This window comes from Fomitiporia mediterranea (genome assembly GCF_000271605.1).
Source record: "Fomitiporia mediterranea MF3/22 unplaced genomic scaffold FOMMEscaffold_10, whole genome shotgun sequence".
Classification (NCBI taxonomy): Eukaryota; Fungi; Basidiomycota; class Agaricomycetes; order Hymenochaetales; family Hymenochaetaceae; genus Fomitiporia; species Fomitiporia mediterranea.
The window spans coordinates 2,267,473-2,283,568 of record NW_006760395.1 but is presented as its reverse complement, the minus strand read 5'-3'; the positions used below and the strand labels follow the sequence as shown (position 1 = coordinate 2,283,568).

Here is a 16,096-nt window from a genome sequence, read left to right as displayed (position 1 = left end):
GAAAAGAAGCTTTCGAAAGATCACAGAATTTATAGCGCAGTGAACAAAGCCGCAAAGTCGAAACAAAGTTTAACAAACGCGCATTGCTGATTGCGCAAAGCGATATTTGAGAAAATTTGGTTACATAATACAGTCAAATATTTACAAAGCTCCAGTACGTTCAACAACAGAACAGAGAATTTCGAGCCTGACTCCCTCTGTCCTCATGGCCATTGCCAACCATGCTGAAGACTATCACTCAGAGCTTTCGATTCCATGAAACTATAATGATCGCCCTCGACTGTGACGACTTTAGCACTCGGAATGACATTCGTGCCAAAATCCGACCACGTATTCCATTCCTCTGCTGGAAGTGCTCGTCGTATCCCGCTGGAAGCTACGTATACTGTAAATGGTACCTTGATTCCGCTTATCCACTTCACCAGCGCATCCTGTACCAAGTCAAGGTCCCCTCCGGAAAGATCAAGCAAAAACGTCATGACCATATCTACCAAGACCTTGAGCGTCTCATAGAAGTGCCTAATGTGGGGACGGACTCCTTTTCCGCTCGCAGCATCCATAAGTGCATCCGCTACGCTATGCCTGTTAACGGCTGGATCTCCCCGAATCGCAGTACATATAACCCAGGCCTGCTGAGCAACAAGCCGATTGCTTGGTCTACCTTCACGTATGGTCTCATCATCCCATGTCCATATCGGTGAGCAGAAAAGCATAGGGAAATGGTCAAGGAATACGAGCTGGACGACTTCATCTCCATTCGCTTCGAGCAGACGAACGATCTCGAACGTAATGAGGCTAGTTCCTGAGAAGCCTCCAACTCGATACGGCCCGTCTGGCCGTTGCTTCTTTATCTGATCAAAGTAAAATCTCGCAATGGCAGAGATTGACTGAAATGGTGTCTCTGGGGTAGTCTGTATAGCCCATAATGGCGTGGAGAAATGCTCTTGAAGCGGCCTGAAAGCAGTTACGATACCACTAGCACCATGGAGTAGAATAAGTGGAATCCCGTCCAGGTCACGAAGCTTAACAATAGTTTCACCCGGCTGATTAAGTTTCGCCCAATTGAAGTCGGACCCATCTCCACTTTGGTGAGCAGCCGTCTTTCCTGGAGGTGGACTATCACGAGCTCTGCTTTCCAAATCGCTCAAACTGACATTGGCGAGCAGTTGCAGTTGCGTGACAGACAATAACGGTTGAAGGTCGAAGGACAGTCGCGCGGCAGATAGGGAGTCGAGTCCATACGAAGTTAATGGAACATTTGGCGACAAGTCATCGGCTTTGACGTCGAGATGCGCCAAAACTATCTCCTTTAGTGGGAGTGGTGGTTTCTCTGACCGTTCCGGTTTTGCTTCGTCGGGCTTCACGGCCAAGTGATCGTATAACGAAGATGAACCGAGAGAACTGTATACGATATTCCAGTTGAGGTCAGGGATGTAAAGCCAGAAAGCGCCATCTGCTAACTTCCGTATCCCGTCTCCAATGTACGTACACAATGCTTAATGTCGTACTGTGGAATCAATCGCAGGCCTTAAAATAACGGATTAGGGTGCTCACCTTCAGATGTTATACCCCAGGGCAGAAGATTTTTGAGCTTGGAGAACGTCGAGTCGAGCGCAATCGTACTATCCAGGATAACAGGTGTTACAAGTGCGAAAGCGTTGGGATATTTGCGAGTCAATTCGTCGGTGAGGGTATTTGCACTAAAGTATGACCATCAGTAAGTAAAATAGCCTTAAAATAAACTAGAACACATTGATTTACCTCGAATAGTTAGTTTGACCGGCATTTCCAAATAACGTACCGGAAGAGAACGTGACGAAAAAATCCAACTTTCCGATATCGATTACTCCTTCGAGTACCTCAAAGGCCATCGCTTTAGGCTTGAATGGCACCTCGTATGTCTCTTCGTTATGCGCGAAGAAGGTCCTGTCAGAAAGGATAGCAGAAAGAAGCATGCAGCCACCCAATGGGCTGTCGATGCTTGCTAGCAGCCTTCTCATGTCATTGCGGGAGGTGGCGTCGCAATTTTCCAGACGCAATTCTAGATCGTAAAGGCTTTGAAGATAGTCAAGCATCCGAACAGCATTATCGTTTTTCGCTAATGAAGAGGACGCTAGGCCGTTGCGCGATGTCATCACGATCCGCCGTGCACCATTCTTATTTAAGTCAATTAGGACGCTATCAGTACAGGTAATAAAAGGGGGATACGCACTCTATACATCCATACGGCGATGGTCATACCTAGAGATCCGATCCCACCGATTAAGACATACGTTTTTTCAGGATCAAATAAGCGCCAGAAAACCGTCACACGGTCAAGATCCACTTCAGATGAAAGCACCCCGGTGGGTGAGACACCAGTCTCAAGAGCATAGTCTCGTCTTGTCATATGCCTAACTAACTCAAGGGAGTCCTGCACTGCCCAAACTTCTCTATCGTACACTGCCTGCAGGCCACATCCTGCATTGTTCCAGAATACCAAGGAGGAACCGCTCGCCATACTTGTTAACAATTGGATTTCTGCCTTCCTAGTGGCTCCCGACACGATGATATCATAAGGCATAAGCGATTCCTTCAAGGTCTCGGAGATTTCCCCAACCAAGTTATGCTTGATATCCAGTACTGTGAGTACATGTCGCAAACCTCGACCAACAGAGCTAGACGCATTGGTAACCAGAACAGTTTTTCCCTTCAGCCTAGATGGTCTTGCCAACGTAGATGCACCCAGAGAGACGAACGCCGCGAATGCTCCTAACGCGAGCTCGGGACTAGCTACCGTGCCATCATCGATATAGTTGAAACGGCCTTCGTGCAGTACTACATAGTTTGATATCGGGTGAGAGGGAACGATGCCCATAACCTTTGACCCTTCTCGCTCTCCTTTCGCTACGCGTCCAACAATACCTCGCAACGAAAAGTCAAGCGCCGAGGTAAATTCAACAGTAATAAGAAAACATCCTTCAGGGACATGGTAAGAGCGTGCCTGCTCGAGTTGAAGTCTCTTATTCAAACTCCACAGAGCGTTCGTGTCGAAACGCGGAGCCGAAGGAGCAGGTGATTCAGATACTCGGGGTACAGAGATGCTTCCGTCATTAGCAACAACGACTTCTGCTTCGGATTCTTCGGATACTGCAAGATTTTTCACCATGGAATACTGGCTGGACACATCCCAGTCCTGGGGCAGGAGTACTAGGTGAATGTCCCATATGAAAACTTCCCGGCGAAGTGACCTCGTAAACCCTTGTGCAGCGGCACCATCCTTTCCCAAGCCAGCAAATACCCAAAGCACCGCCAGCTTGTTCCTGTCTATCCCTTGCAGTGCTCGCTTCAGATCCATTTCGTGTCCACGTTTGAACTGGAGTACATGTAAGGTTGTGTCGCCATATCCAATCTTCTCTCCGTTCGGCAGACGCTGATACTTCTCAGGAGGAACAACTTCGTTAACTATGTCGAAGCGGTGTCGTATGCTGGCATCCGGGATTGACTTGTGCCTGGCAACTTCAAAGCCATGAATCGAGCAAAGGAGTATGCCACTCTCATCTACAATAGTGAAGTCGTAAACGAGATGATCTACAAATATAAAAACTGCGGTAAGCACCTTTTGTAAAGGATGACCGAGTTTTACATACCTGGATGCCATCGGCGGAACATGACGTGCACATAAAGTACAGCAGGTGGCCCGTTGGCAACGAGAGCCTCGGAAATATACACATTATCGGCATGTGAAGGTAGATAGTACTCGTTGTTGTCAACACTCCCTGTCAGCATGCGATGGACTGCGACGTGAAAGCAGGAATCCAAAATTGCGGGATGGAAAACATATTGGTGGGAACTAACCTTCATTAGGTAAATCACTGAATAACGCATCGATTTGGAACTTACTTTTCAAGATCGTCCGTTGTTCCACGCACTTCAGCTAAAACCTCATGCTTTCCCTTATAGCAAGTCATAATTCGTTGATACGGAGGACCGTAGTTCGCGAAGTATTTAAGCGATTCGTAGAAGTCTAAGAGAAGGTCAGCATCAAGCCATTGATTCACACATGCTTTTCTTACCTGAGATGTCGACTTTAGAACAACGCTCTAACACAGTGCTTAACTGGAACGGATCGAGACTGAAACTGTTTGCTTCGGGTTCTCTAGATAGGTAGCCTTCTGCATGAAGACGGCGACCCTAACAAGTGTGTTAAACTAGGGAGCCAAGGCATGGACAAACGTGCTGACCTCTTTAGTTTCCGAATCCGAATAGGATACCACAGAGAAATGAATGCCGTCGAGTTCGAGGCCCAAAGCGGCGGGATACGAAGAAGATAATGAAAACAGAGAACGAAAGTCAACGTTCCATAGTTGCCTTGCACCCTCTTCAAATACCTTTATCAAAGAGGCATGTTTTAGATATGATAATGCAGTGTTAGAAGAAGTTACAAACCATTTCCAAATAGCCTGCTGCCGGCATGATGGGTTCATCCTTGATGACGTGCTGGGCTATATCCGGGTGTGTTGCGGAGTTTATCCTAAGGTGACGTCCGTTCAAGGCCCCACCTCGCTCGTTCAACTGATGCCTAGAGAGGACAGAGTGATTGGGATAATACGGAACGTGCCTTCGAACTAAGGGATATGGTGGGAGTACAATGCGCTTCGAGTCAACAGCGTGGACCTTGTTGAGAGCCATGTAGTCGGCATTGACAGACCCTTGGCAGACTAATATCCCAAGACAATGCAAAAGAACCCTCTGCTCGTGAAATTCATCCGAAGTTTTTGTACGTCGCATGGGACAAATTACAGAGCCACGAGTCACTCCTAGGTCGGAAATGTATGAAGAAAGCACTGGGTGAGGACTGACTTCCACGAACGTTGCATTAGGTGAATCAAGTAGCAACGCTGACATAGCGTCTGTAAATCGTACAGGATTTCGTGCGTTCTCCCAGAAATAACCAGGAGTGAATGAAGTATTCCATCGCTGACCAGTCAAGGTCGAATAAGTCGTGACTCTCGGGCGATGGTCACCGGGATACGCTTTAAAGACATCTTGGATTAAGGCCTCGTACTTCTGCCTGCAGGTTTCCATGATACTGGAATGGACTGGAACGCGTGTTCGTAAAATCGTCGCAAAGTGTCCACACTCTTTCGCAAGTTCAACTGCCTTTGTGACGAACGATTCTAACCCAGATATGGTAACAGATTCCGGAGCATTGAAACATGCGATCTCTACTTTACCAGTCGCATCTCCATCAGTAACCGTGTCAATAAGGGACTGTGCAGCTGTTGCACTACAGGATATCGCTGCCATAGTCCCTTGCATCTCTTCCACAACAGACATTGCTGTACCACGGGCTATCGCTACTGAAAAGGCCATTTCCTTTGACGCAGCTCCAGAAGCATACATCACAGCTGTCTCTCCTGCCGAATGACCAATTACTATATCCGGAATGACATTGAAGGACCGAAGGAGGTCTACAAGGGCAATCTGCACCATCGCAATGGCCGGAAGTACGATGCATATAGGCCATGTTGAAGGAAGCTCAGTGGAACTCAGCGAGGTGTCGAATAGGCCGATTGCTTTCATGAGAGATTGTCCAACCATTTCTTCGTATATCTGGTCAAGTCTGAGGATCGACTCTCGGAAAACGGAATAAGATGCGAAAAGTTGTCGTCCCACTAGCATTATTCGTCAGAGGCTTACACTCTTAGTAGTACCAATCAAACTTACTGTTAATATGTTGAGGCCCTTGCCCAGAGAAAACAAAGACCAAAGGTGGCCGACTTCGAGAAACAAGATTCGGAGATGAAAAGTTTCCGACATCGAGATGTTGGTTAGGTACCACGACTGCAAAAGTCCGCCAGGTCATTTGTCTTGCTCTTCTTCCTAGGATGACTGAAAGCATAGGCCAGTCATCGACGCGAGCAGTTGATACCGTGTCGACCAGCATCTCGGCATTTGCTGTTGCGGAACGTGGTGTCAGGCCCCCTGTAATAATAAGCGCTGGCCCGCGCTTTGTGGAAGTCGTCTTGCCGTTCGGGATAGGACGATATCCAAAGCTTTCGACAACTGCATGACCATTACTGCCTCCGATGCCAGAGCTAGTAATGGACACAAGGGCCCGCCCAGACTTATGACGAGGCAAAAGTACCGTTGGCTCAATCACTACCCGCAGGTTATATTCCGCCCACTTGATAGCTGGATTAGGTCGGGAGAAGTTGGCAGTCGGTGGTATTACTCCGTTACGGAAGATGGAGCATACTTTAATCAGTGACGCGAGGAAAGCTGTAATTTCCAGGTGCCCGAGATTTCCTTTCACGCTGCCAAGTAATAGCTCTCCGTTACGTTTGAACGCTTCGCCGACCCAGTTTGCCTCAGTTGGGTCTCCCGCAGCTGTACCTATACTAGAGGTTGAGCGCTAGATTATCTCCTGACCTAAAACCAACAAACCTGTAGCGTGCAGTTCGATGAAGTCTACTTCGGATGGTGAGCGGCCAGTACTTGAGTATGCCCTGAGCATTGCATCCTTCTGTGCATCGGCCACGGGAGCACTGACAGGGGCTGCGCATCCGCAAGAGTTTATTCCAGTCCCGAGTATCTATCCGGTTTTAGTGAGCGCTTAATCTGTTGAGTTCACAGTTTGACTGACTGAGGCATAAATGTGATCTCCATCGCGGATAGCATCGCTGAGTAGTTTCAGCACGACGACAACAGTGCCTTCTCCGCGACCGAATCTAGAGGATTATTAGTTTCATTCGTTTAGAACAAGGGCTAGACGTGCTGACCCATCCGCGGATGCGTCAAATGGCTTGCATTTGCCATCTAGAGAGAGAACGGATCCCTGACTGTAGTTTATCCAGTCGATAAGTCTGTCAATTTGTGAGTCTGATCGTCCCGGAGATTTGGATCCAGGAAAGGCATTGTCTTCACCTGTGATTGATTTGAGATCCGCCCACTATGGCAGCTTCGCAATCACCGTTTCGAAGAGCTTGCACCGCTAGGTGCGTCGCGGTAAGACTTGAACTGCAAGCCGTGTCTAATGGAATGGAAGGGCCGAGGAGATCTAAATAATACGAGATTCGATTTGCGACCATACACGGTGCCCCGGCGAATGAGCCCCGGGCTTCGAACACATCCTGATTTCGCGATTTTCTTAAAGCTAGGTATGTATATAATGTATTCATTTGACTTGACGCACCGGTTCCGTGACGTTGTTTATATCAAAATCGACTGCTGACACATAACACCCGACATTTCGACTGCGGTAGTCGATACCAGAATCCAGGAGGGCCAAAAAAGACTGTTCCAGGAGCTTTCGACCTCCGACGGCCATCGCCTTTGCATCTCGCGCTGAGACGCCGAATTCTAAATAATCGAAGAGCGTTAAATTTTTTACAAAAGCCCCTGTGTTCGTGATTATGCGCCCAAGGCCGCGGCCCCTCCATCTAGTCTAAGGTCAGATTAGGCTTGTGGCAACGAGCCCAGGCACCCACGAGTCAATGCTCAATCTTTCACGAGGAAATATTTCATAGACATCCTTTCCGTCGAGCAGGATTTCTTGAAACGCGTCGAAATCAAGATTGATTGGGCTATGAGCTCCACTGGGAAGCTCGGCGCTAATTCCAACCTACGCGGAGACTGTTAGTAATAGGTAAAAGTCCATCCTTACATCTGCATACTCACGATGGCGATGGCTGGAAGCACATCAGTTTCAGGTGTTGGATCCATCATGTTTGTCAATGACAGAACTCTGCACCACAGAGTTTTTATAGTTGTTGTCCGGTGCCGGCCCGAGAAGTTCAAATTGCTATCTAGTAAGACCGGTGCCAAAGTTGGGACAGACGTAGAATGAACAAGCTAGCTAGTCAGAGGCTAATAATAAGGTACCCAGAGAGCCTCGCCACTTGTCAAATACGCCTTTGACATTCGCAAACGTTCATTTAACACAGAAGCCAAAGGTTTAGGTGCGGGCGCTAACTTCCCTTCTGGAAAACCATGGGTTTCTTGAGGCCAACAACAGCGAAGATGCCGTGCATTTGAGCTTCCGCGACCCCTATGTACCTCAGCTGAGGAGAGGGACTGAGAAATTTGCTGAATGCAGGGACTTCCAATGCTGGAACTTTTTAAGAAGCATAAGGTCGAGATCAATGAACAACGACACTGCCTTACGTCATCACTTCGCCATTGTTAGTGCTAATAGTAATGGTAACGAACTTGACTTCAAGTCGACTTTGATTATCCGAAAATTTGAAGAGATTCATCAGCACTCATCTTTCCGCTTCAAGTCCCTCTTATTTACGAAGACGATGTCAGGATATCACTTAAAGCATATGCAAGTAGGAGCCAGGTACTTTTAGACTTTAGCAGCTACTATTATACTAATTTGAATTCAAATGCACGCAGTTAGCTTCTTTGTTTGCAGCAACACTTGTAAAGCACAGGAAGCCATCGACATGAAAATTCTCCATTGATGCGATGTTGTCGCAGATGAAGAACGAAATGATAACAAAAGGCTTGAGCTCCTGAGTGTCTGCAATGGGGATAGATCTTCACAAGGAAATGTCAACGTCGTAAGCCAATACTCTCTCTTGTTGCTGAGAACCAGTAAAATGTATTCCAATATAGTTTATACATACCGCACAGAGCTCTCATGTGAATTATCTGCTTCTTCGACTTCTTTCTTTCTGCATTTATGACACGTCTCTCAAGGTCCGAGGAACCTACTCAGTTGATAAAGTCAGACAAGCTTGAGGGAAAGAAATCGGTCTTCTCCTTGGTGGCCAAACTCGTTGACCTTCGTGAACAATCTATCAGCCAGCATATCATCCATCAACCAATGCACACCGATAAAGTCTTGTCTCCACCGGGAGATCCTATCGCAGTCTGTTTGAATTGCACTTCGTTCAATACATGCCTGCTCTTCTTGTCTAATCACTGATCAAGCAAAACAACTGTAATGCCACGATACCATGGATAGTAAGTGGTTTTAGATATCTAACCCAATGTGTTTTCACCGAAAATGGACAAAGGTATCTAAAATTTTCGCCCATTGATGCTACATATCGGATAAATATCATCCTCTAACATCAGTCTAGTGCATCGTTTTCAAGAGTAGAAACTTGTGATATCTCGGACTTGACAACAATACTCGCTTCTTTGTAGTCCTCCCCTACTTCAGTCCTTTTCCTATCCAAAGACGGGGAGATATTGATGTTCCCGTCCATGATGGATGGATTAACCATAACAATGCGACACTCGTATCTTCCTGCAACTTCTGGAACTGGTGTTGTTTCCGGTTGAGCGCAGATCGGTAGGCTTTAGCATGGTAACTTACGAATCATACACGCTATCTACCGTGAGTCCGTGGGGTGGTACCCAGAATTATCACTGATGAATTCTCCACCAGATGTCATTGATACGGCAAGCGGTGTATCGCAGGCGACTTCATCATTTGTGGCCATGGGTGTCTCTGTCAGTTCCTTTTCCTTGGTTTCTTCTACACCATATGCTGAGCTGTTAAGAACTGCGGAGTAATGGTTCGAAAAAGAACGACATGTATACATCAGATACGAAGCTTGTTCCGCTGAGACCGAGTGTATGACAAATGCTCAAGTTTCCGTTCCGCTCGTGGCAAATGAGCACGCCAATTGTGGTTGCCCCAAACGTCACGGCGACGATAGTGCTTGATGAACTATCATTATACCTGGTCTTCCCGAGATGTCGTGTGTGCATTCAAGTTGATGTCATTGCAGACACACTGTTGGTTTGATTAAACTTTGCATATGGCACCAACGGAAGTTCGAATGTCGATACCAGCTTCGCAACGTGCAGTATTTAGTAACTTGAGCATTGTGTTAAGCCTCGTATGACCTTGTGCCGTTCAATAACAAGGTCACGACATCTACACATGAAGAAGTTTGAGCTGAGCAAATGATCTGGATGAAGAATGAGAATTTGAGTTCATGGGAGACAATGATATTAGGTTGCAAGAAGCTCTAAGAAGAGTGGATACTTACGAGTGCTCCTCCGGATTTGGAGAGTATTGGGAGAGTGAATGCAACAAATGAGTACTCAAAGTTTAAGCGCTGGATACTCTCTCAGATCTTGTCTTAATTCATCCCATCTTGAAACCAAGAGAAAGAAAGAATTCGTGTTTATCGACGCTCTATATTTGTACGAGTGCTGTAAAAAATCAGCATAATATAGAATAGGCCATGTCGCGTGGCCTGTGCGTGCGTTATCACTGTGGTTGTATTAATTGATGTATTCCAAGGAATACTGAAGTACTGTTGATATGTGCACAATGGAAACAACCAAATGTTGGAGACAGCTCCTAGTCTTCGCTTATCACCTGGACCAACTCGCGACTTCCCCGTCGCCATGAGTTTTGCTGATCTTCTCAAAAGTCATTTCCGTCTCTCGTACCCTTATCGCTTGAGAATAATGATACGTCGCAATCAGAGGCATCCAGAGCGGCCGACCCAGATGTAGCTACGACGTCCATCGAATGTTAATGTAGTTGGGCGCTGATTTCTTCAATACACAGGGGATGCTACCCACTACTAGTAAACATTGGCAACTTCCTGAAAACGAGATCCGGCCTTTCGTGCGAGATTGTCTAACAGAAAGGGCTAGGATCCGTGGTTATTTCGGCGGATTATCGACGTTCGCAAGGGTAAGAAGACATCCACATGTGTAAAGGTCTTTCCGGCTACCGGTACCACTTTATTTTCTGGTCCCTCTTAAGTTCTCGTGGGAGCCAGCGTTATTTCCTTTTCTACTCGTCTGTAACTTACATCCTGCTTTCCTAAATTTTACGCTTTAGAGAAAAGGCAGGTTTTCTTTTTTGGCCAACGTATATTTATTGAATTTCATGACGTCCAGAAGGAGGCGACGATTCTATTGAGCATTCCGAATCAGCGATGTTCTGGCGACCAATCAATAGACGTGGCTGTCATCATCAAATGGATTCCTTTTTTGGTTACTGATATACTTCTGTCCACTTGAAGTGGTTTCGCTTTCTCCTCGCCTTTGATCCACGACCTTTCAAGTCCTGGTGGTCAGGTACTCCACGAATTATCTTCTATAAATCTTCGCACTATATTCTTCCCGTGATCCCTGGAGTCGAGTCTCTTGTCTAGTGCAGTCGCAATGGACTTCTCATTGTACCTCGGGCTTCGAAAGTTCCTGATTGTCTGATAGCTACGTTGACGTTTGAGCATTGTATTGGCTGGAGCCATTTATATCTCTGAATGATGGTTACTGGATTAGCCACCTGACGATCAGTCTCGATCTTTTCCTAGGATCGCAGTCGGAACCGCTTAACGTGTGTGTAAACCATGCGCATGTGATGAATGTGTAGCGCCTTAGTTTATAACGCCCATCTGGACTATCTATCCCTTCCAGCAGTGTCCACTGAGTATTCAACTATGTCGACCGAAGAAATTCCTCCGAACATTGCGGCTCTGTAAGTAATCACCATGCTCCCGCCTGACTCGAAGCCTTGCTGAGATCGCTCTTCTTTCAAGTGCTGCTCCTTTGGTATGTCCTGTGCTCACAGATTCTAGAATCGGTTCCCTTATCTAACAACGTGTGCAGCTACTCGGTGACTTCTTCCACTGGGGTCTATTTGGGATCCTGACTGTACAAGTCTGTCAGTGGCTTCCTTTCAGGGTCGCTGCGATCTGCGTGTCCTGATCGCGTGTCTCTTAGATATCTATTATCTGGCATTTCCAAAAGACAGAACAGCGTTCAAATGTCTTGTCTACGGTTTATACACCGTCGACATGGCTCAGACCCTTATCGTCACACATGACGCATTCTTCTCGTATGCAAAAGGATTTGGAAGTCTGTCTGCTTTGGATGCAATGCAAACAGGCTGGCTTGCCGTTCCGGTACTGTCTGGAATAGGTTTGTCTGACGAAGAAGATCATTTGGAAACTAAACACCTGATCATTGCTTTCCACAGTAAGCTGCACAGTCCAGTTATGTTACACATACCGAATCTACGTCCTGTCGAAATCGAAAGTACTCGTAATCGGTATCTCTGCTGTAAGTGCAACCTGCTGTTACCTGTAGAACTGGGGCTGAATTGACATTCTATAGCTTGCTGTTACTCAAGGGTCTGCTGCTATTGCCGAAGGAGTACAGGCTTTCGAAGCTGGCAGGTTTAGTACTCTGGCTTCCAAGGCATTCGCCTCCACTACGGTAAGTATTGCAAATTGTGGCCAACAATTTGTTTGATCACTGATTGGCATATAATTCAATTTCAAGGTTTGGCTTGCCGGAAGCGCTGCATGCGATCTGATCATCGCTGCATCCATGACATTCTTGGTCAGTGGTCATTCCCTAGCACTGCATTACTTTATGCTGAAGCGCGAACAGCTCAGGCGAAAGGACTCGGGGATGAACGCAACGCATGCCTTGCTTTCGAGGCTCATTCGTTTGATCATTGAGACCGGATGCTTGACAGGTTCTTAAATTAGTGTATTCCTAATTATTCGTTCCCTTGCTAACGTGGCGTTATCGTGGATGTTCAGCAACCATGGCACTTGTTGAACTGTCACTTTTCCTAGCATACCCGGATATGAGCTACCACGTGTGCATTGCTGTCATCCTCGCCAAACTCTATTCAAATTCTCTACTAGTGGTCTTTAACAGTCGACTACGCTTAGCGAATGGTCGCGGCGGGGGATCGGGCGCAGAGGCTAGCTTCATTTCATGCAGCAATTTCAACAGCAAGAATTCCCCTCAGACACTTGCACTCGGAACTAATAGCAGTCGTACCATGACAACTTCCTTCGGCGGAATTCAAGTCGAACAGGAAAGATGGACTGATAACGTCGAATTGGACTCACGGGTGGGTATTCCTTCGCTTACTCCGAGGGTGAGTGGCTGCTGACGGGCGCTCCACAGGATTCGGAGAGTAAGAAGAAGACTTCGATATTACCTCTTGAAGCTTGAGACATGAGTTCCATCACGCATGCATTTTTAGCGTGCACAATATATGTATTGGAAGGATGATAAATTAGGTCATCTTCTTAAGTCTGTCTAGTCCGCTGTTTCTTTTTTGCTCCTCGGTAGTACTTGCCATGTAGTAGGTTATGCCAACAGTAAACGTAAAATATTTGCTCATACAAGGTGTCTGGTTTAAAGTTCAACTAAAGTTCAAGATTCGCCGTGCAGGAGTCGACACGCGGCGTTAGTACAGGAGTAAATCCGTAGACAATCTAGATTGCGGCGGCCGTGCCACACGTGTCCTCGAGACGACGATCAGTCTGTCAGCTCCGTATTCATCGGCTAGATTACAATTAGATTTATGCAGCGATTTGATGGTCCATCTGGGTCCCTCTCAGGGTGGTGAGCTCGGTGCGCCGACAAATCATGCCTCGTTGATTTCAGGCTCGGCGTGCTGATGTAGTGCACGGAAGTTGAGTGCGAGTGCAATACAATTGGAGCGCGTCACGCTGTGGAACCAGATGCGCCGCAAGTGACGGGTCTTGTTTAATCGCCGTGACGGATCCATTACAGCATCTCCCGTCGGAGCTTGAAACTATTTGCCATTTTGGACGTCTGTACATTTGTGAAGAAAATCTAAATTAATTATATTTTATCAGTTCCATTCACGATTGTGTGATACCGAAACCTACCATACTCGGATATGGCGTATTACGCCCTCCTCTCCTTCCGGACGTTCATCTCCTAGCTCATACAACTCCGCTCACAAATGGCTCTTGCAGAGAAAGTCGACGAGACAGGTCAGGCAGCTCCAGCCGTTGAGGTTACGTCGACCGACCAATTGGCCGAGCCACCAAGGCCCGCGCCCGCCACCGTTCCTGGTGATTACCCGCTTGGAAAAGTAAGGGCGTGGTCAACAGGTCCGTACTGTATGTTTCTTGATTTCCGTCGTGCCTGATCATATTTTTGCCAGTTGCTGGGAGTTTCCTCTTAACATTTTGCGTTGCTGGCCTTGTACGCAATTTATTTGCATTATTATGAGTGGCAAGTTATCAAGGCGTTAATATGGTATTATTCTCGCAGCCCGCAGCATTCGGTGTATTCCAGGACTTCTATACACAAAAGTATCTGAGCAATGAGTCTGCCTCTACAATCAGTTGGATTGGGAGTATGCAGCTGTTCATTGAGATGGCCTTTGCCCCTGTCGCCGGAGTTCTGTACAGTCATCCACTTACTACTGATAAAACGATATGCTGACGTCACATTTCAGATTTGATGCTAGACAATTCAGAACTACAGTTGTTGCTGGATCTGTCTTGACAACATTCAGGTTAACAGTCCTCATAATAGTTTCACAATAGTTGGTTATACTCCTTTCTACACAGCTTTTTCATGTTGTCTTTGGCAAAGGAGCATCAATATTACCAGGTAATAAGTATTGATTTGACGCTCCAACTACGTTTACTTACTTGGATTTTAAAGATATTCTTATCTCAGGGCATCGGAATGGGTCTTGGATTTGGACTACTTTACCTACCTTGTGCAACTGTGGTATCTGCGCATTTTAAGACCCGTAAAGCCTTGGCCTTGGTGAATATTCTGTTCCTCTAGTTATAACTGTCACTGATTTTAAACAGGGCATCGTTTCGTCAAGTGGATCATTGGGAGGCATAGCGTTCTCAAGTAAGTATTGTATGTTACCTGTAACAGGCGGCAAATTTAACCATGCTTTCTTAGTTATGCTAAACTATTTTTTGAATGGCAGGGTGGGCTTTGCATGGGGTGTTCGTATAGCGGCTTTCATTACCCTGGGATGCTGTGTACTTGGAATAATGCTTATGGTTGAACCTCCTCGCCCACCCCGACCTGCAAACCAGGCAAACAAGACTTCGCGTGCATCTGGACTTTGGGATTTGCCATATGTCATGATCATGTGGGGCGCGTTCCTCGCATCATTAGCAACATACTTCCCAATATTCTACGTTCAGCTCTTCGCGGTATTACATGGGATTGACCAGACGCTTGCCTTCTATTCTGTTGCGATTTTGAATGCATCGTGCATATTCGGACGAATTGTTCCAAATTACTTGGCAGATAAGTTCGGAGCGATGAATGCCTTCATGGGATGTCTGGGCCTATGCGGTATATATCTCACTCCTTTTTTCAATTAAGGATATAGCGTATTGACGGAGATGATTACCAAGGTCCTGTCACTATTGCTATGCTCGCTTGTGGCCATCCAGTCGGATTGGTCCTTTTCACAATATTGTGCGTTGTTAGTTCTATTCATTCGATGATTTGAGATCTTATTTGGCATTTAGTTATGGCTTCTTCGTTGGTGGAAGTAAGTGTCATATTTGCCTTTATATACTTCGTTATCTAACTACTATTAAAAAAAGTATTGTCCGTCTATTTGCCCATGATTGCAAGCCTGAAGACGAATCCAGCTATTATTGGGTATGCATTTCAAATCAAATGGGAAAATCAAGTTCGCTGACTATTAGACAGTAAACGAATGGGAATATCCCTTGTCCCAGTCGGTGTCGCATATTTGATTGGGTCACCAATCATTAGTGCAACACTAGGCCCAGATCTCATTTGGTGGAAGGGCATTGCCTTCGCTGCAGTATGTTCAGTCTATTAGAAGAACATTTTCTGTTTTTGAGTGGCTTACACTTGCTGTCTAGATTGTAATGGTCGTTTCACTTGTGAACCTCATGACCGTGAAGTGGGTAGTACTCAGAAGAAGGAATGAAAACCACTAGATAATGAACATGTTTCACCATTTAAACAGCATCGTTTTGAACTTTCTTCAGATTGTTGTACTCCTGACTATTCGTAACTGTTTTATTCACGTCTTCGCATATACCGTACCAAGTGTTTGCCTCAGTCTCTCATTGAATCTCTGCCATTAAATTCGATTTTATTTCCATGCTTGATTTTCAGCGTCGGAAATATCCTGTACACACGCCTCAGGCCCAAGATTAGGTTTGCGATGCACAACTTACAATTTATCTCTGAATTTCCGATGTAGGTTGTAAGTAAGTTTAGGTTCGACAAAACCTCTGCCGAATGTGAGAAACGCCCTGGCAAGTCACTCCAGAGGGTTTACAGTTCTTACCGAGCGGAAAGTTTTCTAGGAACACGGAGAACTAATCTG

The 16,096-nt window shown here is 46.2% G+C and overlaps 3 protein-coding genes across 3 annotated transcripts; 2 read left to right on the top strand and 1 right to left on the bottom strand.

The window, feature by feature from the left end:
- Positions 1-127: 127 nt before the first annotated feature.
- Positions 128-7,886, bottom strand: pks2 (polyketide synthase). Its single transcript, XM_007269612.1, has 17 exons — positions 7,663-7,886; positions 7,473-7,606; positions 7,178-7,424; positions 6,910-7,115; positions 6,765-6,848; positions 6,629-6,713; positions 6,430-6,577; positions 5,710-6,378; positions 4,429-5,657; positions 4,224-4,370; positions 4,056-4,173; positions 3,883-4,006; positions 3,630-3,832; positions 2,213-3,570; positions 1,762-2,156; positions 1,555-1,700; positions 128-1,495 (listed from the first exon to the last, which is right to left on the bottom strand). The coding sequence occupies exons 1-17, from the start codon at positions 7,708-7,710 to the stop codon at positions 204-206; spliced, it is 6,633 nt and encodes a 2,210-aa protein (XP_007269674.1). The 5' UTR covers positions 7,711-7,886; the 3' UTR covers positions 128-203.
- Positions 7,887-11,283: 3,397 nt separating this feature from the next.
- FOMMEDRAFT_170199 (uncharacterized protein) lies at positions 11,284-13,108 on the top strand. Its single transcript, XM_007269611.1, has 9 exons — positions 11,284-11,446; positions 11,508-11,520; positions 11,578-11,632; positions 11,692-11,889; positions 11,948-12,030; positions 12,085-12,186; positions 12,253-12,451; positions 12,519-12,838; positions 12,895-13,108. The coding sequence occupies exons 1-9, from the start codon at positions 11,334-11,336 to the stop codon at positions 12,940-12,942; spliced, it is 1,131 nt and encodes a 376-aa protein (XP_007269673.1). The 5' UTR covers positions 11,284-11,333; the 3' UTR covers positions 12,943-13,108.
- A 574-nt stretch (positions 13,109-13,682) lies between these two features.
- FOMMEDRAFT_127688 (MFS general substrate transporter) lies at positions 13,683-15,831 on the top strand. The gene is made up of 13 exons (XM_007269610.1): positions 13,683-13,856; positions 13,910-13,950; positions 14,020-14,153; positions 14,207-14,266; positions 14,322-14,364; positions 14,419-14,526; positions 14,574-14,619; positions 14,674-15,078; positions 15,141-15,204; positions 15,258-15,280; positions 15,336-15,393; positions 15,445-15,562; positions 15,624-15,831. Exons 1-13 carry the CDS (start codon positions 13,706-13,708, stop codon positions 15,699-15,701), a joined length of 1,329 nt encoding a protein of 442 aa, XP_007269672.1. The 5' UTR covers positions 13,683-13,705; the 3' UTR covers positions 15,702-15,831.
- The last annotated feature ends 265 nt before the right edge of the window (positions 15,832-16,096 follow it).

Excerpts from the sequence above, each read along its gene's own strand:
- pks2 (XM_007269612.1), bottom strand. The coding sequence starts at position 7,710 with ATGATGGATCCAACACCTGAAACTGATGTGCTTCCAGCCATCGCCATC. Across the intron at positions 1,701-1,761 it reads GGTCAAACTAACTATTCGAG|TGCAAATACCCTCACCGACG; the intron begins GTAAATCAATGT and ends GTCATACTTTAG. Across the intron at positions 1,496-1,554 it reads CTGGGGTATAACATCTGAAG|CATTGTGTACGTACATTGGA; the intron begins GTGAGCACCCTA and ends TACGACATTAAG.
- FOMMEDRAFT_170199 (XM_007269611.1), top strand. The coding sequence starts at position 11,334 with ATGTGTAGCGCCTTAGTTTATAACGCCCATCTGGACTATCTATCCCTT. Across the intron at positions 11,633-11,691 it reads GATCCTGACTGTACAAGTCT|ATATCTATTATCTGGCATTT; the intron begins GTCAGTGGCTTC and ends CGTGTCTCTTAG. Across the intron at positions 12,839-12,894 it reads ACGTCGAATTGGACTCACGG|GATTCGGAGAGTAAGAAGAA; the intron begins GTGGGTATTCCT and ends GGCGCTCCACAG.
- FOMMEDRAFT_127688 (XM_007269610.1), top strand. The coding sequence starts at position 13,706 with ATGGCTCTTGCAGAGAAAGTCGACGAGACAGGTCAGGCAGCTCCAGCC. Across the intron at positions 15,079-15,140 it reads GGGATGTCTGGGCCTATGCG|GTCCTGTCACTATTGCTATG; the intron begins GTATATATCTCA and ends ATGATTACCAAG. Across the intron at positions 15,205-15,257 it reads TTGGTCCTTTTCACAATATT|TTATGGCTTCTTCGTTGGTG; the intron begins GTGCGTTGTTAG and ends TTTGGCATTTAG.